This window comes from Somniosus microcephalus, chromosome 2, assembly GCF_052327205.1.
Source record: "Somniosus microcephalus isolate GS21.2 chromosome 2, FLI_Smic_1.0, whole genome shotgun sequence".
Taxonomy (NCBI): Eukaryota; Metazoa; Chordata; class Chondrichthyes; order Squaliformes; family Somniosidae; genus Somniosus; species Somniosus microcephalus.
Genome location: NC_140988.1, coordinates 346,514,932 through 346,541,114, shown reverse-complemented (window position 1 = coordinate 346,541,114; position 26,183 = coordinate 346,514,932). Strand labels below are relative to the sequence as shown.

The following is a 26,183-nucleotide window of genomic DNA, read 5'->3' as shown; positions in this document are numbered from 1 at the left end:
GGCAGCAGTCTGAGCTGCAGGCGGTGGCAAGTGCAATGGGGAAGTGACAGTGGTGGCAGCAGGAATGCTGTCCTCTTGAGAGAGGACAGCACCTCTCTGCTCGACCGACGCACTGGCACTCCCACGGGGCAGCACCTCAGCATCTAGAGCAATCTGCTGGAGCACAGATTGCTGGCCTGCTGCGGCGCAGTGAGAGCCCCAGGGAAATGTGTTCGAACCAGCAACGATGGCAGCAGCCAGTGCTTGCGTGGCCTCAATCTGAGACTGCATGAGAGCAGTCTGAGATTGGATCACGGCAGCCAGTGACTGAATTGCAGCACTAAGCATTTGCGTGGCGTCTGCCTGTGCTGCAGCGGAGTGCTCCACACTCCTTTCCAGTGCATCAATGCTTTCCACCTGAGTGTGCATGTCCACCGCCTGGGTGTTCATTTCAGCGATGAGCCACTCCTCCTCTGCGTCCAGCGCAGTATGCAGCTATGGTCTTGCCTGATGTGCCTCCCATATTTGAATAGCCCTTAATGTATGCAGCCATGGTCTTGCCTGATGTGCCTCCCATAGTTGAATAGCCCTTAATGTATGCAAGGTGTGGAATGTGCGTGTGTGTTTTATGAAATGGCCATAGGTCTTGGATGAGTGTTGGGCATTGGGGTTTTAAGACCCTCTGGCCATAGAGTGAGGTTGAGTTGGAGGGATGGAGAGGTATTGAAAAACAGCCACTCACCCTGACGACCCGAGTGAGGTCGTTCAACTTTTTGCAACATTGTACTGTATATGGGTCCTGTGGTAAACCACTTTTATCGTTCACTATCGTTACACTATAGTTATCACTGTTATATCGTTATCACTGTTCACACTGTTGTATCACTGTACGAGGTCGCCTCTTGTCACGCTGTTATACCTGGGCTGACCACTGCTGACTCCGCCCATGGCTCCACCTACCTGCCCAGGTATAAAGGTGGTCGACTGGCTGGTATTCCTCCTTGTTGGATCCGATCACCCACGAGGGTGGGCTCTGTTATTTAGCCAATAAAAACCTATAGTTACTTTCTTAACTCGTCGCTTTTCATTGGATGAATTGATAGGTATATCAATTTTATTGGCTAAATTATAAAATGTCGACACCTGGACAGTCAAACGACCAGCCAAGCGACCAGCCAGACGCCCAGCTACTACAGCCACAGCAGCCTGCCTGGCTGCGAGCCCTCAGACCACCGTACCTGGATCTAAATCCACAGGCAGCAAACTCAGCCCTCGACTTTGAACACTGGCTGAGCTGCTTCGAAGCGTACCTGGGAGAATCCGGCGTGCCTCAGAAATCCATGCTAAGAGTTCTGAACGCCCAAGTGAGCCCTAAAGTATTCGCACTCATCCGGGACCTCAAAACATACGAGGACGCCATCAACCGGCTGAAAAGACAGTACCAAACCCCGGTAAATTCCATGTATGCCAGACACCTCCTAAGATCCCGCCCGCAACAGCCAGGAGAGCCCGTGGAGGAATTTTTACGGGTGCTACAAGCACTCGGCAGAGACTGTAACTTTAAAGCGGTAACGGCGGCAGAAAATACTGAAGACAATGTCCGCGATGCCTTCGTGAAAGGCCTGCGGTCCGACTACTCACGGCAAAGACTACTGGAAGCAAGGGACCTCGACCTGGACAAAGCTGCAGCCCTCGCTCTCTCTCTAGAAGTGGCCCATCGGGACCTCAAGGCATACTCAAGGTACTGTAACTCGCGACCCTGGGACTTGGGACCGACCCCGACCGCGATACCCCCCGCAGCACCCCCCCCGGGACCTACCTCAGCGTCGGCGTCCCGGACCCGATCGAGACCGCCACCCCCGGTACCGGCTCCGACATCGGACCCCCGCGATCGGGCCGCCGGCTGCTTCTTCTGCGACCAGGCGAAACACCCGAGGTCGCGCTGCCCAGCCAGGAACTCTACCTGCTCAAACTGTATGAAGAAAGGCCACTTCGCTAAGGCCTGCAGAGGTGGATCATCAGAGGCCAGCAGTGCCTCATGCGAGCTGTGGGGGCGGCCATCTTCCTTCAAGGCAACAGAGGCCAGCATCCCCACATGTGAGTCATGGGGCGGCCATCTTTGATACAGGCAACCGACACCAGCAGTGCCTCATGTGAGTTACGGGGGCAGCCATCTTCTCCGCCATTTTGTCCAACCTCATGGGAGACGCCATTTTACCCACCACGCTCGACCGCCACCGTGCCTCTAGACCCGACTACCGCCTCACCCGCAGACTACAACGACTCGCTCAGCCATACACTAGCCTCCGTCACACTGGACCAAGCCCGCCCGCATCACCTGTCCAAGTCAATGATGGACATCAGAGTAAACGGCCACGCCACGACCTGCCTGTTCGACAGCGGAAGCACGGAGAGTTTCATCCACCCAGACACGGTGAGCCACTACGTCCTGCCAACGCGCAACCGGATCTCGATGGCATCGAGATCCCACGCCACAGACATCAGCGGCTACTGTGTTGTGACCCTATCGGTTAAGGGTACGGAGTATAAAAATGTTAAACTCCTCGTCCTTCCCCAGCTATGCGCCGCCGTCCTACTAGGGCTAGACTTCCAATCCCACCTCCAAAGCGTCACGCTAGCATACGGCGGACCCCTCCCCCCACTCACAGTCGACAACCAACAGATTTTAAACCGCCCACCGCGTAACACCTGCGGCCTATCCACCCTCAAGGTCCCGCCACTTTCCTGTTCGCTAACCTCACCCCCGACTGCAAACCCGTCGCGACCAAGAGCAGGCGGTACAGCGCCGGGGACAGAGCTTTCATTAGCTCTGAGGTGCAGCGTCTCCTGAAGGAGGGCATCATCGAGGGGAGCACCAGCCCCTGGCGTGCCCAGGTCATGGTCGTTAAGACCGGCAATAAAAACCGCCTGGTCATCGACTACAGCCAGACCATAAACAGGTACACCCAGCTGGACGCATACCCCCTTCCCCGCATATCTGATATGGTCAATCAGATTGCGCAGTACCGGGTATTCTCCACCATCGACCTTAAGTCGGCCTATCACCAACTCCCTATCCGCCCTGAGGACCGCCAGTATACAGCCTTCGAGGCGAACGGCCGCCTCTACCACTTCCTTAGGGTTCCCTTCGGCGTCACCAACGGGGTTTCGGTCTTCCAAAGGGAGATGGACCGGATGGTTGACCAGAACGGGCTGCACACCACGTTCCCCTACCTATATAACGTCACCATCTGCGGCCGCGACCGGCAGGACCATGACGTTAATCTGGAGAGATTCCTCCGTACGGCCCAACGGCTGAACCTCACCTACAATAAGGAGAAATGTGTGTTTAACACCTCGCGCCTTGCCATCCTCGGCTGTGTAGTAGAGAACGGAGTCATCGGCCCCGACCCCGAAAGAATGCGTCCCCTCATGGAGCTACCCCTCCCCCACTGTCCAAAGGCTCTGAAGAGAACCCTGGGGCTCTTCGCCTACTATGCCCAATGGGTGCCCAATTATGCAGACAAAGCCAGACCCCTCATGAAGTCCACATCCTTCCCCCTTACGGAGGAAGCGTGCGCAGCCTTCTCCCTCATTAAGGGAGACATCGCCAAGGCCACAATGCACGCAGTGGACGAGTCCATCCCCTTCCAAGTGGAGAGCGATGCATCCGACTTCGCCCTAGCCGCTACCCTTAACCAGGAGGGGAGACCAGTGGCCTTCTTCTCAAGGACCCTACAGGGCCCTGAGATCCGACACTCGTCGGTCGAGAAGGAGGCCCAAGCGATTGTGGAGGCGGTACGACGCTGGAGGCATTACCTGGCAGGCAAACGATTTACCCTCCTCACCGACCAGCGTTCGGTCGCTTTTATGTTTAATAACAAGCTGAGGGGCAAAATCAAGAATGACAAGATCTTGAGGTGGAGAATCGAACTATCCACCTATGATTATGATATCTTGTACCGGCCAGGTAAGCTGAACGATCCCCCTGATGCTCTGTCACGAATTACATGCGCCAGCGCGCAAAGTGATAGACTTCAGACCCTCCACAACGACCTCTGCCACCCCGGGGTCACCAGACTTTACCACTTCATTAAGGCCCGCAACCTGCCATACTCCATCGAGGAGGTCAGGACCATGACCAGGAACTGCCAGACCTGTGCCGAGTGCAAACCGCACTTCTTTAGGCCGGACAGAGCAAGCCTGATCAAGGCCACCCGCCCCTTCGAGCGCCTGAGCATCGACTTTAAGGGGCCCCTCCCGTCCTCTGACCGTAATGTGTACTTCCTCAACATCGTTGATGAGTACTCCCGTTTCCCCTTTGCCTTCCCCTGCCCAGACATGACCAGTACCACGGTCATCAAATGCCTGAACGACCTCTTTGCCTTGTTCGGGTTCCCAAACTATATACATAGTGACCGGGGCTCCTCCTTCATGAGCGAGGAACTCCGTCAGTTCCTACTAGCGAGAGGTATTGCTGCAAGCAGGACCACCAGCTACAACCCCCGAGGGAACGGCCAGGTAGAAAGAGAGAACGCGACGGTATGGAAGGCCGTCCTCTTAGCCTTAAAGTCTAAGGGCCTCCCAACCTCCCGCTGGCAGGAAGTCCTCCCGGCAGCCCTGCACTCCATCCGGTCACTACTTTGCACTGCCATTAACGCCACCCCCCCATGAACGAATGTTTGTTTTCCCCAGGAAGTCGGCTACGGGAACCACACTACCAACCTGGCTGACCTCCCCGGGGCCCGTCCTGCTGCGAAAGCACGTGAGGGCCCATAAAACGGACCCCCTGGTCGAGAAGGTGAACCTCCTGCACGCCATCCCCCAGTACGCCTATGTGGCTTACCCGGACGGGCGGGAGGACACAGTCTCCTTGCGAGACCTCGCACCGTCGGGCATTCCGGAGACACCACCTTTTACCCCCCCCCCACTGTCCATAGTGAACAATAAAAGTGGTTTACCACAGGTCCTGAGTACCATGCTCCTGGAGGAGACGTGCTGCGCCACCTCCCTCCACACTCTTCTGTAGTCACGCGGTAATGGCCTCCTGCCACTCTCCGGGTACAGTATAGCTCTTCTGCGCTCCAATGCGCCAACCAGAGCCTCCAAGGCCCGGTCGCTGAAGCGCTGAGCTCGCTCCCTTTGCGCCTTAAGACAGGTGTGTAGTGCCTGATTTAGCGCTCCAATCACCTCTAGTGGCGATAAAAGCCAAGTTTGCAGTCGGAGGCGATAATTAGCGCCAGGCGCTAAACTTTGCGCCCGGCCGATAATTGCACCCCAAACGGGGCAACACCGAATTTCTCCCCCTACTACCTTTGAGCTCCTGTTTTTTAATCTCTCTCCTAGCTCCGTAAACTCTGCCTGCAGGACCTCATCCCTCTTTCTGCCCATGTCATTGGTACCGATATGGACAACGACCTCTGGCTGTTCACCCTCCCCTCTCAGAGTGTCCTGCAGCCGCTCAGTGATACCCTTGACCCTGACGCCAGGGAGGCAACATACCATCCTGGAGTCACGTCTACGGCCGCAGAAACGCCTGTCTCCTCCCCTAACGATCGAATCCCCTACCACTTTTGCTCTTCCACTCTTTTTCCTCCCCCCCTGTGCAGCTGAGCCACCTGTGGCGCCGTGGACTTGACTCTGGCTGCACTCCCTAGAGGAACCATCACCCTCACCAGTACTCAGAACAGAATACTGGTTGGAGAGTGAGATGCACTCCGGGGACTCCTGCACTACCTGCCTGGTCCTCCTCTTCTGTCTGGCGGTCACCCATTCCCTCTCTACCTGCATACTCTTAAGCTACGGGGTGACCACCTCTAGAAACGTGCTATCCATGTAACTCTCAGCCTCGTGGATGCACCGCAGTGACTCCAGCCGTTGCTCAAGCTCCGAAACCCGGAGCTCGAGTTGCTGTAGCTGGCGACACTTCCCATTGTGGGCTATCATTTCCTGCAAGGAGGGACACAAGTGGAGTTTCAGCGAGAGTGACGGAGTGAGTGCGAAGAATCCAGAAGATAGAAGCTTAGAGGGAGACCAAGATGGAGTGAAGTGGCAAGAGAAAGGAGCCTCCCTGTGCGTTGTTAGTTGTTGTGATTGCATAACAGTGAGAGCGAGTGTGAGGGCTGCATAGTAGGATGGTGAAGTGATTCAGTACAGAGAGAGCGATGGATAGGTAAGGGTGCAAGGGAAGTAAGGGTAAGTTGGGATGTGGAGGAGCAGGCTTACAAAGCAGAGAGCTGGTGATGAGAAGAGGAGGGAAGCAGAGTGAAGGTAAGTGTGATGTGATACTCACTTTTGATGATCGCAGAAGATCATTAAACCGTTTCCGGCACTGGAGCCAGGTGCGTGAACATATGGACCATGCGCTGACCTCCTCAGCAATGTGCAGACAGGCTGTCTTCGTTTGCTGAGGAGGCTTCCTCCGGCCATCCCAAGGGAACAGGATGTCCCTGCGCCCTCTTACTCCCTCCACAAGAGCTTGGAGGGAGTCCTCATCGAATCTGGAAGCAGCCTTTGATTTGCCAGCACTTACTGCAGCCAGGGACCATCCAAACTGCAGCCTAAAGGAGAAATGAGAGGATGGGGCTAACTGGGCCCCTGAAGAACCACTGCAGCAATGACCTCATTGCAGCAGCCAGCGCGCCTGCCGGGGTTTAATAGGCCAATTGAATTAAAATTGCAAAGCTGGAGCAGATTAAACCGGCAGCGGGACCGGAACCCGACTCCATCCCGCCTCCCCCATTAAAATCAAGCCCTTGATGTTTCTTGCATGTGGTATAGGAGGAAGTTCATGCATATTCATACATAGACTAGATGGAGTGAGCTTGATGGGCTAAATGTCCTTTTCTGAGTCATATTTTCTTATGTCCTAAAACATGTTGAAAACTTGTTTTTAATTCACGAGAATCTACCTCACAAAAAACTAGAGTTTCAAAATCAGTGTCCAAGCTGTATGACAATGCAAATTGGAACTCGGTAAAGAAAGAAAGATTTTGCAATTGTATAGCACTTATTACTTCCTTGGGATGTCACAAGGTGCTTAACAACTAATGGATTGCTTTTGAATCACTTGTGCAGGAAAACGCAACAGCTAATTGTACACAGCAAGATCCACCACCAGCAAAATTAAATGAATGATAAGTTAGTTTCATTGCTAGTACTGGAAAATAACTGCAAGATGATAGCTTTGAACTTCTTCAGAAATCTGAAGTTTATTACGGTTTTATGCCCAATTTTCTTGACACCTACATAGCTAGAACAAAAAGTCTGCCGGAGATAGAAATCAGTGTGTTTCAAAAAGAAGTTTCTGAGCAAATCATAAATCTAAGAAGAATGTTCTTAGTTTAAAATATATTGAGCACCAATATATTGCTTGCCGCGTGGATACCTAGAACATCTGGGAGACCAGCAAGAGCCATGGCTGTTAGCAGCTTTTTTGTTTTTGAACAAGGGCCTCCTGCTGTAAGGTCATCTGACACTGTCCAGTTGATCAGTTCACCGATCTGCTGGCTGGCTCACTGGTCTATGCACCTGCTCTCAATTCCAGCAAGATGACCTGAGGGAACTGGCTAAAAAATGAGCACTTGAACCAACTACAGACTTCCAGCTTACAGAGGAGATCCACTGAAAGCAATATATGCTACCTCTAAGTAATTCCGTTGACAGTCTCCACAGTGTCTCTGTAAATTGGCTTTAAAATCAATATGAACCCGGCCTGTTTAAATGTGTTCCTGTGCTGGCCGTCTCTGGTCTCTGACAGCTTGGGTTGTGTGCAGATGTGAGGTGAACTGTGTGCAGCATCAGCTGATCTTATTGGTAAACTAAAGCAAGTGAATATTGCTAGAAAGGACTGAAGCAGGCAAATGGGGGGAGGGAAAGTCTTGATTAGCCACTACTTTATATTATAGCAGACAATTGAGACATTAATGTCTCAAATGTAGGTTATTTCTGTGTTTTTGCTATTGAGATAATTTTTCTTGTATTCCATGCTTTTTCCTAGCTCCTCAGTAGCATTATGCATTTACTGAAAACATTCTTAATACTGAGTTATCACCAGTTTCTTATTTGCATATTTTATGTTAGTTTATATTTTTCAAAAGTATAAAATCTTGGAAGTTTTATTAAACTAGATCTATTTGGTGTTCTTAAATGATCATAAATACTATATGTGAAATTTTAATTGTAGAAAATAGTGAAGTAGCAGTGTGAACTTAAACGAGCAGAAAGTGAAAGCATTGGCCTGGATTTTGCACACCCGATGTGTGTTGTAAGCCATCAGAAAGGCCCCGCAAGTTCCGGGTGTGCACATGCGCTGCGCATGCACGAAAACCTGGAACTTGCAACCTGACAAGGTTTGCCTTGACGGCTCATCCACATCGACCCAAAAATCACTTTTGCTGGCGCAGAGTTGGGCTAACTGCCCAGCAAATGCCCACAAAACCCTTATGTCTGGTAAAAGCAGGCATAGAGCCTGTTTTCACCAGCGTAAAGGTTAATACAAATCTTAAATTAAAAATTAAAAATCATGTACAAACATTTAAAATTAGTTTTTCTAAAGATTGGCCTGGATTAAAATGTTTAAAATTATTTTTCAAAAAATTAACTTTTTATTGTCTTTGCTTTATTGAAGGGACTTTTAATTAAATTTGAAAATGGGAACATTTATTTTTATTCCAGTTGTATAAATTATTTAATTATTTGGGGATTCCTGATAATGCTTATGGGGATTCTGCTCGTAAATGGAATCCCCATAAGCATATTAGGAATCCTCCTTTCTGATTGGAGGACTGGGCACACGTGATCCCAGGGACACTTCCGAACCACCTGCGTCCCTGGGTTCGGTGGGCCTTTATGCAGGCGTAAGCCTACAGGCCCAGGACCTGAAGTCTCCAAAGCCTGGGAGACTGAAGGTAGGTGTGGATTTTTTTTTAAATCGGGTCAGAGGCGTACTCCAGAGGTACACCTCCGACTGCAAATTCCGGGCCATTATGTTTGTGCTGTGTCTCTCTTGTTTTTTCCAATATGGTAAGCAGCAGCTGTTGTACTATATCCTTATTTGGTTACTGGCCTTTTCTTGCTCTGGTTTTTTTGCCTCTCCAAGGAGATTACATGGCTGTTGGTGGGTGGGGAGCATTGGGGGGTCATGATGCTTATTTGCGACATGACTATGGGACAGGCCTGATGGACCGGTTGATCTTTTCCTGTCTGTCAGTTTTGTTTGTTACACTTTCTTGTGTTAGTTGAAGCAACTAACAATGATTTCAGATTTTTATTAATGTCCTAATGCGACGCTAGACTTGTACTTTGTTTATAAAAATAAATAAACCTTGCATTAGTAACATGAATATTGTCTATTTATATTTTAGAATATTCCTACATTGGGAGTCAGCGCTGTTGTTCTGGCTACGCATTTATGCGATGAAGTCAGCTTGGCAGGATTTGGATACAACCTTAGCCAACCACAAACACCATTGCACTATTATGAAAATGTCCCGATGGATGCTATGAAGGCCCAAACTATGCACAATGTGGAAACTGAGAGGAATTTCCTGGAAGATTTAATTAAAGCAGGTGTTGTGACAGACCTCAGTGGAGGGATTCACTGCAAATTTTGCAATGAGAGGAAAGCATGACCTTCTGAAAGTTTATATATATTAAGAATAAGAAATGCTCTTCCAGGAGAAGGCATCATTTGAGGCCTATTAGCTAAGGCCCTTTCAGTGCTGCCATTAAGGAAATATTGCAGTCTTGCATGTTCCTACTGAGGACTTTCATTTTTCTCAATCATTCATCAAATGCAGGAATTGTAACTTTGAAAGAAAGTATGCCACTAGCTGAGTTAATTTAGGTATTGAGCTAAATTGGAGTCAGTAATGTTATTGCAGCTTTCGCTGCAATGTCTTAAAACTGGAGATAGATAATAATATTGTCAACTCGACAAGAGCATTTCTGATGTGCTAGATTGAGATTGCAATGTCCACTGCATATCATTCATCTGAATTTTTAAAACTATTTTCTGTGTCCCTGGATGTCACTAGTGGACTTTAAGCCCAATTTAATATTAATTTGCATATATGCCTTATTTAAATGGCACTAAATGAAGTTTGGCATTTTGCAAAACGTGGTATTTTAGAGGTAAATGGATCTAGAGAAAGGCATCTCGATGCTTTGGAGAGGACAATTTAAATTCTGTGCTGTTACACCGCAGACATGTTCTTTATTAGTGATGTTATGGAACAGCACATGTCCATCTGATTCTGATGGTATAATCTGGCAGCTACATCAGCTCGTAATTAGTATTGAAAAAAAGTGCACCAAGGTCAGGCCTGGAAGTAAGCTGACACAATCTTGTCATATCGAAAATGCCCAAAGAGAAGTTTTTAGACTTAACTGTGCTTGTCTGGCAGCCACTCCCTGCTGCTTTTCAGATGGCAACTCTAGTGGTCTAGAGGTATCAAAATTAAATTTACTATTTGCTAATACCTGTAGTACCATACAAGCTGATGCACAGAAATATAAAATGTTTGTCCCCCGGAATGATGCTGATTTCGTTATGTGAATACTATGGGGATGAGAGTGGACTTCGGTGGTAATGCAAAACAGCCGATAGCAAACCAGCAGCTCGTTTTACACCCTGTTTGATTTTCTTTTAAAGAAAATCAGATGTAAAACGGGTTGCAGATTCACTATCACCCATTTTGCACTACCGCTGAAGTCAATTTCACCCAGGGCCCCTAAAAATGTTATATTGCTGAGAAATTTTAAAAGTTTACTAAAGACATCTAGTGGAAGCCAGTGGGTACTCCATCTGTAGAAGATAAGGTGACTTTAAATTTTTGGTAAATTCTGCTTCCTGCAGAAGTCTCGGACAATTGAATCTTGTGTGGAGTTAGTTGCAGAAATGTTTTCTAACTTTATGTTAGTGTATATTTATCACTGTAAAATCAAATAATTCTTGTCTGTGTTTGTATATTTTATATGTAGCCAGTTGAATGTGCTTCTTGGCTAATGTTAAATGCATGGAGTTTTACTGTTTTTGACATTTTCTTTTACGTTTTTATCCCGGAGATGATAATTGATGGTAGCACTTTGGGTGGAAGGTGCTAGTGATTAAATTTTAAATATTCTAGTTTACAGAGAAAAATATGTAATCTTTCGGGCGACTGTCAAAACTCCTTTTTCTTTTTTTCAGTTCTGCTTTTTGTAAATGACTTATCAGCATTAGGACAATGAAATTCTGGTCAGTTTGAGAAACTTTACCTAATATTTGGGCACTGTATGACCCTAAAAGAATACTGCTTCACTCAGTGGAGCACATGTTCCTCTTTTCCCTGAAGTTAGCGAAAAAGGCAACATTATTGTATTCACTTTTTTTGCTTATGCAAGTAAATGAAGGAAATGTACCGCAATGTGTTTATAATAAGAGCGCACTGTCAATGACATCTACAAATTTCTACTTTATTGGAGATGCTATTACTGGAACTGTAATCAATACACATGGGAAAGCTAACGGTCATGAATTTTGTACCAAAATATTTTGTAAAGCAGCAAATAATTGGTCTTTGGTGATTATAATTTGGGCAGAAACAAATAGGGTCCATCCACTGGAAGAAGTGTATTTAAAGAAAAAAATCAATGTAGGCAAAATCTGAATTGATTACATCTTTACAACTAATGATCAAAAGCTGTGTGATCTTGCTAGTTTTGTCCCAGTGTTGCACTGTGCTTCCTATTTAAAATAAATCTTGTATATTGCACTGTTCATTTTACTTTTTTAATAGTTTATAGAGCATTACCACCTCACAGTTGTCCATCTTTATACCTCCATAGACCATGTATTATCCAGTCTAGTGAAAACTGCTCCCAGTTGTCTGCCAATACTACTTTATAACTGGAAATGCCTGGTCCTGCTTAGCATATCTCTCTGACAGTAAGGCTGAGATGGAGAAATCAACTTGCACGCCAGTTCTTATTGATTGTAATACAGCACAAAAGCTGGTTATTGATGAATAAATTCTAAATTGCCTTATTGCTTGTGAGTTGTCTGGTCAACTTCATATTTTTAAATTCATGTTGATCGTGTCATATACTATACTTGTATCACAAAACAAGTAATTACCCCAAATTCTTGGAAAGGTTTTTATATTTCCATGATGTATCCAACTAACACTTTCTGAAAATGAAACTCTTTCCTTTACCTTGTCCCCACAATACCATATATCTCCTTAACTTTCAGACTGCCACTATTCTAAATATGCTGCCCACAAACTTAGTCTGGGAAGGCTTCTCTCACTTGTTGAATATGAACCAAGGGGTTAAAACCATCCAGCATTAGGTAAATTTTACAAATATCTCCCCTTGCAACCAAGTTGCAAGACTACAATTTTGAACAAGCTTTGTAAAAAAAAAAAAAAAATATTTAAGGCTCTTAATTTTGATCTCATTTGGATATTAACATAAGAAGTAGGAGCAGGAGTAGGCCATACGGCCCCTCGGGCCTGCTCCGCCATTCAATAGGATCATGGCTGATCCGAATCCAGACTCACGTCCACTTCCCTGCCCTCTCCCTGTAACCCCTAATTCCCTTATCTGCTGGGAAACTGTCTATCTCCATTTTAAATTTATTTAATGTTGCAGCTTCCGCAGCTCTCTGGGGTAGCAAATTCCATAGATTTACTACCCTCTGAGTGAAGAAGTTTCTCCTCATCTCAGTTTTGAAAGGGCAGCCCCTTATTCTTAGATTATGCCCCCTAGTTCTAGTCTCACCCATCAGTGGAAACATCCTCCCCGCATCCACCCGATCAAGCCCCCTCACAATCTTATATGTTTCGATAAGATCGCCTCTCATTCTTCTGAATTCCAATGAGTAGAGTCCCAACCTACTCAACCTTTCCTCATACGTCAACCCCCTCATCTCCGGAATCAACCGAGTGAACCTTCTCTGAACTGCCTCGAGAGCAAGTATATCTTTTCTTAAATATGGAAACCAAAACTGCACGCAGTATTCCAGGTGTGGCCTCACCAATACCCTGTATAACTGCAGCAAGACTTCCCTGTTTTTATACTCCACCCCCCTTGCAATAAAAGCCAAGATTCCATTGGCCTTCCTGATCACCTGCTGCACCTGCATACTAACTTTTTGTGTTTCATGCACCAGGACCCCCAGATCCCTTTGTACTGTAGCACTTTGCAGTTTCTCTCCATTTAGATAATAACTTGCTCTTTGATTTTTTCTGCCAAAGTGCATAACCTCACACTTTCCAACATTATATTGCATCTGCCAAATCTCTGCCCACTCACTTAACCTGTCTATGTCCTTTTGCAGGTTTTTTTAGATGATGGCCAGCTGCCTCTGAACAAATTAGATTGCTAACTTGTATATGATAACGGAGAATTTTAAAAGCCCCTCCATCTTCATAATACTTCCTACTAGAATTAGTGCAATTTCTTTTTACTCTGAAAGGCGGTTTTAATCAGAATATGGCCAACTTTTAAATTTATATTTCACATCTGACATCACCTGCTGTGGAGGATTAATGAGGCATTTTTTCATAGAATCTTACAGCACAGGAGGCCGCCATTTGGCCCATCATGCCTGTGCATTTATAACCTATCACAAGCAGTACTTCTCTGTAAGGGTTGCATCAACGAGCAAACCATCTGAGTTACCTGAAGAATCAAATCAAGTTAAGATTGCTGTTCAGGGAGACTTAAGAAACCAACTTCTTAGTGACTTTTTAATCTTTTATTTCTATGTGGGGTAGATTTTACAAATGAATGCTCCTGGCACAGAGCTTCTTGCAATGGGAGCTCCTATTACAATGGAAATCCACGTAAGGATTTCTGGTAAGTGCCCCTGTTATGCGAAGCTAATTTGTAAAATCTACTCCTGTATGGTTTGGGGGAGGCAGTAAAATATTACTTAAAATTTGTGATGTGAGCTTATCAGGTTTTGACTGTATATAGCAATAAATGGGTTACAGAAACTAAATTTGTTTTGACTCTCAACTCGTTTTTGATTTTCACATAAAACAGATTTAATGTTACAATGAAATGTGAATTTGTTCTAGATAGTAAACTGAACTTAGACTAATGAATATTTGTGCATTCATTATGTTTAAACATAAATAAGTATCCGTTGGATGGTGTATATTATATTTACTGAGTATGTGTACTTACAGTACTGAGGTTGTAATGTACCTTTCTGCTGTACTTTCATGTCTAGTTTTAGGATTATGTTATGTACTAAAAAAATTTCTAATTATGTACTAGAATTCCCACTCCAATTCTGGACTGGACCATCCAGTTTTCAAATGGATTATCCAGAAATCTCTGAAGTGTAACTAACGCCAAAAGTCTGATTTTTAAAATAGTTAATTTTCCATTTCTTTTTGTGTCTTACAATGTGGAAGCATTAGTTACTCAAGTTTCAATAGATTCTCAGTAGTAACAGGTAAATATCTGGACTCAGGCAGGCTGTAATCCCAACTGGACCCTGTCTGGTTTTCAACTTGGTATAAAGTGGCAACCCTAGATCAGAACGTAGTGTAAAATTACTAATCTATTTGTTAATTTTGAGGCCTGAGTTGCATCATTTTTTCTTCAAATTTTGTAACAATAATATTTGTAAAGTTTGGTATGCTCCTTATTGACTGGCAAAATTCCAAAAAGCACTGATTTTTTTTTTTTAATTTGCAGCAGTTGAATGAAAATAACTATTTCCTGCTATGTTTCAAGTTGTCCAAACTTTCATCCTTCTGTTGTAATCATAGACTGCCTAAAAGTTTTGTTTTCCAATTATACCTTCCTGAAATGAATGCATTTAATAAAGAAAAACCCAAAAGTTGTGCACAAATATCAACTGTCCAAATTCACAGATGATTATTACAAGGGACTAATTGACTTCATGCCTTCTTGTAGAATGACTCATGGTGACCAGACAGGATATTGTAACATGCAATTAAGATTAAGGCGTGCAATTGTCCTTTTTCTAGGAGTCTTGATTTCTGATGAATTAAATGCTGCTAATCACTTTGGCTGCACTCTTAGTTAAAATGTACATGCAATCAGGAATTGAACAATGAAATTTCAAATATAAAAACAGAAAATGCTGGAAATACTCAGCAGGTCAGGCAGCGTCAATGTTAATGTTAACTCTGTTTCTCTCTTCATAGATGCTGCCTGACCTGCTGAGTATTTCCAGCATTTTCTATTTTTATTTCAGATTTCCAGCATCTGCAGTATTTTGCTTTTATATTAGAATAAAATTTCAAAAGTGTTTGTGATGTGATTTAGTAAGTAACTGTTAGATCCTCCTACATTTATTTATGTATATTGTATTTTTGTTTGTAATTTAGGTTTTCACTTAGTTTGTTTTTTCTAGTTTGAACACAAGAATTGTTCTCGAGTCTTGCTTTTTAAATGTATGTGTAATGAAATCAGAAAACTTAACATTTTGTTTCTTCAGCACTGTTTAGCAACATTGATAGCTTTGGTTATATTAAACTCCATCAATGCATATTGCAAAATTCAGATGTAGAGTTCAAAGTTCTACCCCATTGATATGTAGGAATACATAATTCATGCATGTTAAAATAAAGACTTGCATTTCACAACTTCAGGACATCCGAAGCGCTTTACACTCAATGAAGTACTTTTGAAGTGCAGTCACTGTTGTAATGAAGGAAATGTGGCAGCCAATTTGCAAACAAGGTCCCACAAACAGCAAATGTGATAATGACCAAATAATGTTTCATCTGTGATGTTGGTTGAGGGATAGATTTGGTCAGAACTCCCCTGCTCTTTGAAGTTGTGTCATGGCACTGAGAGGGCAGACAGGGTTTAATGTCTCACCTTGCAAGACGGCACTGTACTGGAGTGTCAGCTTAAATTTTGTGTTCAAGTCTCTGGAGTGGTACTTGAACCCACATCCTTCTGACTCAGAGGCAAGAGTGCTACCACTGAACCACGGTTGACACATATGCTGCTTGGCAAATAAGATATTAAGTGAAAAATGCCTTTAAAAATAGAATTTGCAAAAAATACACTAAAAATAGTATTTTAAAGTAACCTACAGCACACGTGCAAAAATGTTACTGTTTTAAACTTAGCATTTCTCTAAATTTGTGCATTAATAAAGTCTTCCCTAGCTAGTTATTCTTTGCATGAGCATGTAAAACATAATTGTTCTTCAATGGGTAATAACATAGGAACAGGAGTCAGCCATTCCGCTCCTTGAGTCTGTTCTGCCATTCAATGCCATGGCTGATCTGTACCTGTTTTCAATAGAGGATATTGAACAAGGAAATTGATTATGTAATATCACTTGTGAGTTCTGCTGGCCATGGTATGAGATTTGTTTTGTAATTAAATGCTCAACATATGTTCTGTCATGATTCCATGATACAAATTATTAGTTGGCTGTTTGAGTAGGGTTTTGAGATCACAGTTGGCTTCCTGCCAGTTTCACGTGAATTGACTGATGAAGCAGAGCATATATGGCATTTTCTTCCATAATACAGAAGAAAGTACATAGTCATGGAGAATGCCTTTCGATTCATTGGGATGTTGACCTGAGCAGGAGTCAGTGCAATGAGAGCATTATCTCCAATTGTGAACATTACCAAACAGTCAGTGCCTGTGGCTTAATACAGTAGACCATTTGTAGAAGGGCAGTATTGAGAATAATCATTTGTTTTGGACTAATACCTGATACAGACTTTTTATGATGGGTTCAAAAACAGTAATTTAAATGTGGTTGTGCAACTTTTTTCTCTGCTTTGAAACATGTGGGGAAAATATCTTACATGTAACAATAAACTGCTCAAGTCAACAACAAGGTGAATCATGATGGACAGAGTGAGAAACAGGATGGTGAAGTTGCTCTCAGCAGTATTTTTAACCAGTGTTATTTATATGAAATTCCTTTGTGATATTTTAATGCATTTGATAACTTTAAATGGGTAAAAATAACACACCGAGGAATTTCATATGAATGCTTTCTAAATGGTGAAAAGCTAAAAACGGTAGAGCTCCAAAGAAACTTGGGGGTTCAGGTACATAGATCATTAAAATGTCATGGACAAGTACAGAAAATAATCAGAAAGGCTAATGGAATGCTGGCCTTTGTATCTAGAGGACTAGAATATAAGGAGGTAGAAGTTATGCTACAGCTATACAAAGCCCTGGTTAGACAACACCTGGAGTACTGTGAGCAGTTCTGGGCACCACACCTTAGGAAGGATATATTGGCCCTGGAGGGAGTGCAGCGTAGGTTTACCAAAATGATTGACTCCAAGGGTTAAATTACGAGGAGAAATTACACAAAATACAGTTGTATTCCCTGGAATTTAGAAGGTTAAGGGGTGATTTGATCGAAGTTTTCAGGACAGTAAGGGGAACAGATAGGGTAGATAGAAACTATTTCAGCTGGTTGGGGAATCTAGGACTAGGGGGCATAGTCTAAAAATTAGAGCCAGACCTTTCAGGAGTGAAATTAGGAAACACTTCTACACACAAAGGGTGGTAGAAGTTTGGAACTCTCTTCCGCAAACGGCAATTGATAGTAGATGAATTGTTAATTTTAAATTTGTGATTGATAAGATTTTTGTTAACCAAAGGTATTAAGGGATATGGGCCAAAGGCAGATACAGGAAACTTTGTGATATCTGGGACCGGCGTGTTGCCGATCTATCAAAACTACCGGACATACAAAGTTAATGTTGAAGCATACGGAGGTTTTCATCTCCGTATCTGACAACAAACACTGTTGCTTAGCAACAGCTTCTAAAGAGTCGGCTGCAGCTGCAAGTGTCTGTAGCTGAAGCTGTTGCTATAGCTACAGACCTTGCCGTGCTTGACTGGGGAAAAAAAAGTACAAGAACTAAAAAAAACTTATAGAAAACGGCTCCTGATTTTTGCCGTTAGATAGAGTATTCCGGACTTACAACCTCCGGATAAACCAAAGTTTCCTGTATATGGAGTTAGGTCGCAGATCAGCCATGATCTCATTGAATGGCAGAACAGGCTCGTGGGGCTCAATGGCCTACTCCTGTTCCAATGAATGTGATAACTTGTTCTTTGCAAATATCACTTGAAGCAATTTCATCTCAATATTAATGGGTTTTAACATTTTTTTAATTGAACAATGAAAACAACCTATATCACACACCAGCAAAAGTCCAATCTCTGGATTCTTTCCATCTAGAAATGGCCTCAGCGCAGAACACCATACTTAAATCAACAAGCTCAGATTAAACAGCTCGACTTTAACTGGATTAGCAAGCAAATTTAAAAGTGAACTAGAGGTTAAATGATCTTTACAAATCCTACAGAAAGAAAGGGAAGGGGTTCACTGGATTAATATAGGATCATGTAGATACTCATCTAAAGGGTGATCATAGAGGCAAATAAAGATCTGAAAAAGCATAACTGCAGATGCAAAGTACAATATCAAGCAAGCTGTCTGAGACTAGGTGAGAACATTAAAAGATGAAATTGGCTTAAAGCTAAAGAGCACATGTGTTCACAAGGTAAGACACTAGCAACATGCCCTTCCAAACAAAAGGTTAACATTTAATACATTGTAAATGAAATGAAAGTCCTAACTGAATTTAAATGATTTGGAATAAATTATTCCTCAGGACTAGGTGGTTTGAATCACAGTACTGAGAGAGACTAGGGAGGTGGTTTTTGAGGCTGTGAGAATCATTGAGGTAGTCAATGAACACTGGGAAAGTACAAGTAGATTGGATACAGTCTAATAAGTTGTCAATATTCCAAAAGGAAGGCAGAACAGGCAACTACAGACCCATTAATCTTTTTGTATTTGTTGTCGGGATGTAGGTGACATTGTCAAGGCCTTATTGCCCTCCCTAGTTGCCCTGAGAAGGTGATGGTAGCCCTTTTCCTTGAACCAATGGAGTCCTTGTAGTCATGGTGCTCCTGCAATTGTTGGGTAGATCAGAAGTTGGTTGCTCTGCAATAAGTGGCTCACCTCTTAACACTAAAGCCTATCCACCATCTACAAGGCTCAAGTCAGGAATGTGATGAAATAATAACCACTCACCTAGATGAGTAGGAGCAAGTCGTTGGCTTAGTGGGAGCATTTCCAGCTCTTGAGTCAGAAGATGCAGGTTCAAACCATTCTCCAGGCAGTTCTGGCAAGTGGAGACCAGAGCTCCAGCTCTAAAGTCTGGGTGAGTGTACGTGTGCCACCCCTCCCCCCGTTACTGGATGGGTTGTTGGAGCCCATAAAACCCTCCCACCTGATTAGCGTGATGGTTACAGCCATGGAAGGAGTGTTGACGTTGCGGCCTGTCAGACTTGTAATCAGCGAACACCTCCACTACTTCACACCATTCCCCTAACGGAAGAGTGTAAAGATCTGAAACCAACAACCTAGATGGGTACAACACAAGAAATTCAACACCATTCAGGATAAAGCAGTTCACTTGATCGATGTCCCTGCCACTAAACTCAATCTCTACCACCGGCACTGTGGCTACCATATGTTATCTACAGATGCACTCCAGCAACTCACCAAGGTTATTTCAGAAGTATCCCTGCCCTGCAAGTCATTCACCATCCTGACTTGGACATATATTGACATTCCTTCATCGTTGCAAGGTTAATATCCTGGAATTCCCTAACTGACACAATTGAATGGTACTAAAATAGCTAAAGATGCCATTGAAAGAGGCTTAGGAACTTTAGTATTCAACATATCTAAGCAGTGTAGAGCAGCAATCAACAAGGCCAATGGAATGTTGAACTAGACAGAACGTAACCAGAACAATAAAATACAAGTCTCTAAGTTTCATTACTTAGCTAATAACATTGATTATTAATTACTATCTATTCAGAACACCACCAAGGTTAAATAGAATAAAAGAGACAGTATGGTACATTAAGAAACCTAAAGAGAAAGACAGAGATGTAATGATTTTTTACAGTTTTGAGGTCCTGGGAAAAAAATGTTAAGTATAATATTGTGCCATTAATTAGTCTTGCCTTCAATACAGTGAGCGGAGGAAGACAAAGGAATTTAATGTAGAATGGCACAGAAATTACAACACGGCAACAGGCAGTTTGCCCAACCAGTCCATGTTGATGTTTGTCCACCATATGAACTGGTAGCGTGCTCTGTTTCCATATCCCTTTCATTCAACCATCTATCTAACCTATTATTAAATGTTGACAGTCTCTGCTTCAATCACCAACTCTAGTAGAACCTTACAACCCTCTTTAAAAAAAAAAAAAAAAAAGTTTCTCCTCTCCTAAATCTTTTGGGGTCGATTTTCGGCCGTGTGATCAGGTACGAATGATCCTCCGACGTGGCTAAGATAGGGTCTTGAGCTGAAATACCAGTTTAGTGCAAGACACCATCTTGGTAAAGGAGTTGGAGCTTGCACTAGGAACGGCCGCCCGGAGGCTTGATAAGGTACTGATTGCCGCGTAAAATGCCTACTAGCACTCGTTAAAGAGGCTGCATAGCATTTTGGTGGCTAGCGCTTGTTCTAACACCCTCTCCTTATAGTGACCAGCTGTTTGGGAGTAAACACGGCAATAATGTCGATTTCATGTGCTAATTAAAGGGATACTCACCATTTCATGTTACTTGCTGCGGGAGCTGTGAAGAGGAGCTCTAAAACACATCGAGAGACTTTCTGGGACACTGTCAAGACTTCACCAACACTCGAGCAATATTTATTCAGCAAATTCTCAGGACTTCACCTAAAAAAAGTAAGTGTTCTGCTACTCCACCTTATTGGCCACCTTATAGGAGTCACCAGGAGAAAGGAAGTAAAAACAGAAAATGCTGAAAATACTCAGCAGGTCTGGCAGCATCTGTGGAGAGTGAAACATCAACCACTGCAAATGATTTGTTTATATCTACTCCGCCCTATCCCTTCATAATTTGAAACACCTCTATCAAATTGTTTTTGTTTTAATGGCAGCAGTTCCAATTTTTAATATTTATATTTCCTCATACCAGGCAACATCCTGTTGAATCTGCATTGTATCTTCATAGGAACATAAGACCTAGGAGCAGAAGTAGGTCATTATCATTTGGCCCCTCCAGCCTGCTCCACAATTCAATAAGATCATGGCTGATTTGATCTTGGCCTCAACTCCACTTCCCTGCCTGCTCCCCATAACCCTTGACCCCCTTACCATTCAAAATCTGTCTATCTTCACCTTAAATATATTCAATGACCCAGCCTCCACAGCTCTCTGCGGAAGAGAGTTCCAAAGATTCACGACCCTCTGAGAGAAGAAATTCCTCCTCATTTCTGTTTTAAATGGGTGTCCCCTTATTCTGAAATTATGCCCCCTAGTTCTAGATTCCCCCACGAGGGGAAACATCCTCTCTGCATCGACCCTGTCAAGTCCCTTCAGAATCTTATATGTTTCAAGATCCCATCTCATTCTTCTACTGACATTTAATTCCATTTGCCACTTATCAATATCCCCTTGCAGCTTCTTTTAGTCATCAGACTTATTTATTATGCCTCCTATTTTAGTATCATCTGCAAATTTGGACACCAGTCCCTCTAATCATATCTCGGGGTTGGTGTGACCAATAGTGTACAGGGGAACCCGGTGAGATCCACAGAAACTGATCCTATCCAACAGGTCCTATGTACTTGCTACCTGTGAGGATAAGGGTGAAGACTGTCAGAAAGACAACCAGAATGCTGACCATGGCAGCTTGGAGCAGGAGGCTGTCTAAAAGGAGGAGGAGGGGAGGCATAATGTGGTAGTTGTAGGGGATTCAATAATTAGGGGGACAGATGGCATCCTCTGTAAGCAGGATTGAGAGTCCCACGTAGCATGTTGCCTACCTGGTGCCAGGGTGAGGGACATCGCAAACCAGTAGTGGAGAGGCAGGGGGAGGATCCAGTCATTGTGGTCCATGTTGGGACCAACAACATAGGAAAAAGTAGACAAGAGGTCCTGTTCAGAGAGTACCAGGAGCTAGGAGCTAAATTAAGAAAAACAGAATCTTAAGGGTTATAATTTCTGGATTATTAACCGAGCCATGTGCAAATTGGCATAGAGGTAAGCAGATTAGGGAGGTGAACACGTGGCTGAAGGAGTGGTGTGGGAAAGAGGGGTGCCATTTCATGGACACTGGGACAGGAAGGAACTATACCGTTGGGACAAACTGCACGTGAACCAGGCTGAGACCAGGGTCCTAGTGGAAAGGATGAATAGGACGGTCACAAGGACTTTAAACTAGTAAATGGGAGGAGGGGTTCGCGGGGAGGGCTCAGGTGGAAATGGTAGTATAAATAATTATTCTAAAACAAACAACAGGGAAGAGAGTAGAGTAATAGTCAGAAATTTTGCTTTAGGCGCTACAGGTAAACGGAAAACTAAAAGATGTAAAGTAATTAAATCAGGAGAGAAAAAGAAATGTGTGAGAAAAACGTTAGAGCAGAAGGAGAGGTTCAGACGTGAGGCCCAAATAAGCATTCTTTATACAAACATACGGAGTATAAGGAACAGAGGGGGGGAAATTCGTCCCCTCAGTGCCTCCTGTTAACACCAGCAGATGGTGCTAATGGGGCGCTAGAGCAGTATCGTCAAGGCAAATCTAGCGCTGCACACCAAATCCTGCCCCCCGTAGTGCCGTTGGTTTAAGAGTTATCGCCGGGAGCATCAACGCCAGGTGAATCGTGACGTCAGTGAGTGTGCAATGCTCACTGTCTGCCTGATCTGCAAAATTGATTGTTGCCACCTACCTTAGTTCCTGGAGTAAACACCGACAGGGTGAGCTGGCGTGAAGCACCAGGAAGCCGACTCCAGTGATGTTATTTAAAAGGATCATCAGTAATGACTCGCAGCTGTCAGGTTAGTGCAGTTTCAATGGTTTCTTGTCTGTTTCACATACTCCCAAGATTTTCATTCAGTAATTTCAAGGTTCTCTTGTATCAGGAGTGTTGTGGCAATTAAAAAGTAGCTACAATTATTCTTTAAAAAATAAAACTGCTACACTCGGTAACATTAATGGGGGTTGTACTGGCAGTCGACCTCGCCCTCCAGGATCTACGGTGGAGGGAGCATAGGCAGCAAGAATGACGGGAACACGTGCACAGAGAGATGAGGAGGGACATCAGGGCTCTCACCAGGAGGCCTTACCCTCTGAGGGTATTCCGAAAGCACTTCTCCTACCTTCAATGAAGCAAGGAGCAGTGTATTAGACAGCTCTGCCTCACCAAGGAGGTGGTCACAGAACTCTGCCACCTCCTCCAAACAGAGGGCAAGAGATACGGGGGGATGTGAGGAAAAACATTTTTATGCAGCGAGGACCTTTCGATAAGGTCCCGCATAAGAGATTAGCATGTAAAGTTAAGGCACATGGGATTGGGGGCAAGGTACTGACTTGGATAGAGAACTGGTTGGCAGACAGAAAGCAAAGAGTTGGAATAAACGGCTCTTTTTCCGAGTGGCAGGCAGTGACTAGTGGGGTACCACAGGGATCGGTCCTAGGACCCCAGCTACTCACAATATATATTAATGATCTAGACAAGGGAACTAGATGTAATATCTCCAACTTTGCAGATGACACAAAGCTGGGTGGGTGTGTGTGCTGTGAGGAGGATGCCGAGAAACTCCAAGATGATTTGGACAGGTTGGGTGATTGGGCAGAAACATGGCAGATGCAATATAATGTGGATAAATGTGAGGTTATCCACTTTGGTGGCAAAAACAGGAAGGCAGATTATTATCTGAATGGCAATAGATTGGGAAAAGGGGAAGTGCAACGAGACCTGGGCGTCCTTGTGCACCAGTCGCTGAAGGTAAGCATGCAGGTGCAGCAGACGGTTAAGAAGGCAAATAGTATGTTGACCTTTGTAGCGAGAGGGTTTGAGTACAGGAACAAGGATGTCTTGCTGCAGTTGTACAGGGCCTTGGTGAGACCACATCTTGAGTATTGTGTGCAGTTTTGGTCGCCTTATCTGAGGAAGGATGTTCTTGCCATGGAAGGAGTTCAGCGAAGATTCACCAGGCTGATACCTGGGATGGCAGGAATGACGTATGAGGAGCGATTGGGTTGATTGGGCTTATACTCACTGGAGTTTAGTAGAATGAGAGGGGATCTCATTGAAACTTATAAAATTCTGACAGGACTGGACAGACAAGATGCAGGAAGGATGTTCCCGATGGTCGGGGAGTCCAGAAGCAGGGGTCACAGTCTAAGGATAAGGGGTAAGCCATTTAGGACAGAGATGAGGAGGAATTTCTTCACCCAGAGAGTGGTGAACCTGTGGAATTCTCTACCACAGAAGGCAGTAGAGGCCAATTCATTAAATATATTCAAGAAGGAGTTGGATATATTTCTTAAGGCTAAAGGGATCAAGGGATATGGGGAGAAAGCAGGGACAGTGTACTGAATTTGGATGAGCAGCTGTGGTAAACCACGTTCACTATCGTATCACTGTTAGTAGTTAGCACTGTTCACCACTGTTCGTTATAACTGTATCACTGACCACTATTGTATCACGGTACGAGGTCGCCTCTTGCCACACTGCTATACCTGGGATGACCACCGCCGACTCCGCCTTGGCTCCACCCACCAGGCCAGGTATAAAGGTGAGCGACTGACTGGTATTCCTCCTGCTTGGATCGGATCACCCACGAGAGTGGGCTCTGTTATTTAGTCAATAAAAACCTTTAGTCACCTTCGTAACTCTTCGCCTTTTATTGGAGGAATTGATAGGTATATCAATTTTATTGACTAAATTTAATGATGTCCGACAACGAGTCACAACCGGCGGAGGAGCCACCAGCGCAGCTCCCAGGAGCACAGCCACACCAGCCAGCTTGGCTGCGAGCCCTCAGACCGCCGTACCTGGACCTGAACCCACGAGCAGCAAACTCAGCCGCAGACTTTAAACACTGGCTGGTCTGCTTCGAATCATACCTGAGAGAATCCAGCGTCCCTCAGGCATCCAAACTAAGTGTCCTGCAGGCGCAACTGAGCCCGAGAGTATACACTCTCATCGAGGACATGACTACCTACGAGACCGCCATCAACCTGCTGAAACAGAAGTACCGGACCCCGGTAAACTACATGTACGCTAGGCACCTCCTAAGATCACGGCCGCAACAGCCAGGAGAATCAGTAGCCGAATTCTCACAGGCGCTATATGCACTCGCCAGGAACTGTGACTTTAAATCGGTGTCGGCAGCCGAAAATACTGAAGATAATATCCGCGACGCATTCCTGAAAGGCCTACGGTCCGAGTACTCACGGCAAAGACTGCTGGAAGCTAAAGACCTCAGCATGGAAAAAGCTGAAGCCCTCGCTATCTCCCTGGAAGTGGCCCACCAAGATCAGGAAGCATTCACCAGGTACTGCTCGCGACCCTGGGACTCGGGCCCGACCCCTACCACAGCACCCTTCCCAGCGCCGCCCCCGGGACCTACCTCTGCGTCGGCGTCCCGGACCCGACCGGCCCCGCCACCCCCGGCACCGGCCCCGACATCGGGCATCCGCGATCGGGCCGCCGGCTGTTTTTTTTTGTGGCCAGGAGAAGCACCCGAGGTCGCGCTGCCCAGCCAAGAACTCCACATGCAGAACCTGCCTGAAGAAAGGCCACTTCTCCAAGGCCTGCAGGAGCGGATCCTCAGAGGCCAGCAGTGCCGCATGCGAACTATGGGGGCGGCCATCTTCGTTTAGGGCAACTGAGGCCAGCATCCCCACACATGAGTCATGGGGGCGGCCATCTTTGATTAAGGCAACCGACCCCAATAGTGCCTCATGTGAGCTACGGGGGCAGCCATCTTCTCCGTCATTTTGCCCTACCTCGTGGGAGACGCCATTTTACTCACCACGCCCGACCGCCTCGCCCGCAGATGACAACGACTCGCTCAGCTACACACTAGCTTCCGTCACCCTGGACCAAGCCCGCCCGCACCATCTGTCCAAGTCAATGATGGACATCAAAGTGAACGGCCACGCCACGACCTGCCTGTTCGACAGCGGAAGCACGGAGAGCTTCATCCACCCAGACACGGTGAGCCACTACTCCCTCTCTGTCCTACCAACGCGCAGCCGAATCTCGATGGCATCGAGGTCCCACGCCACGGACATCAGCGGCTACTGTGTCGTGACCCTGTCGGTTAAGGGCACGGAGTATAAAAACTTTAAACTCCTCGTCCTCCCCCATCTCTGCGCTGCCGTCCTACTAGGG

The 26,183-nt window shown here is 45.1% G+C and overlaps 1 protein-coding gene across 1 annotated transcript in view; it reads left to right on the top strand.

Moving 5' to 3' along the window:
* Positions 1 to 13,969, top strand: part of st3gal5 (ST3 beta-galactoside alpha-2,3-sialyltransferase 5) — a 169,334-nt gene extending 155,365 nt beyond the window's left edge. Inside the window, exon 7 of the mRNA XM_085975488.1 lies at positions 9,345 to 13,969. Coding sequence (XP_085831614.1) covers positions 9,345 to 9,611 — 267 coding nt within the window. The 3' untranslated portion in view covers positions 9,612 to 13,969. The remainder of the gene's footprint in view (positions 1 to 9,344) is intronic.
* The last annotated feature ends 12,214 nt before the right edge of the window (positions 13,970 to 26,183 follow it).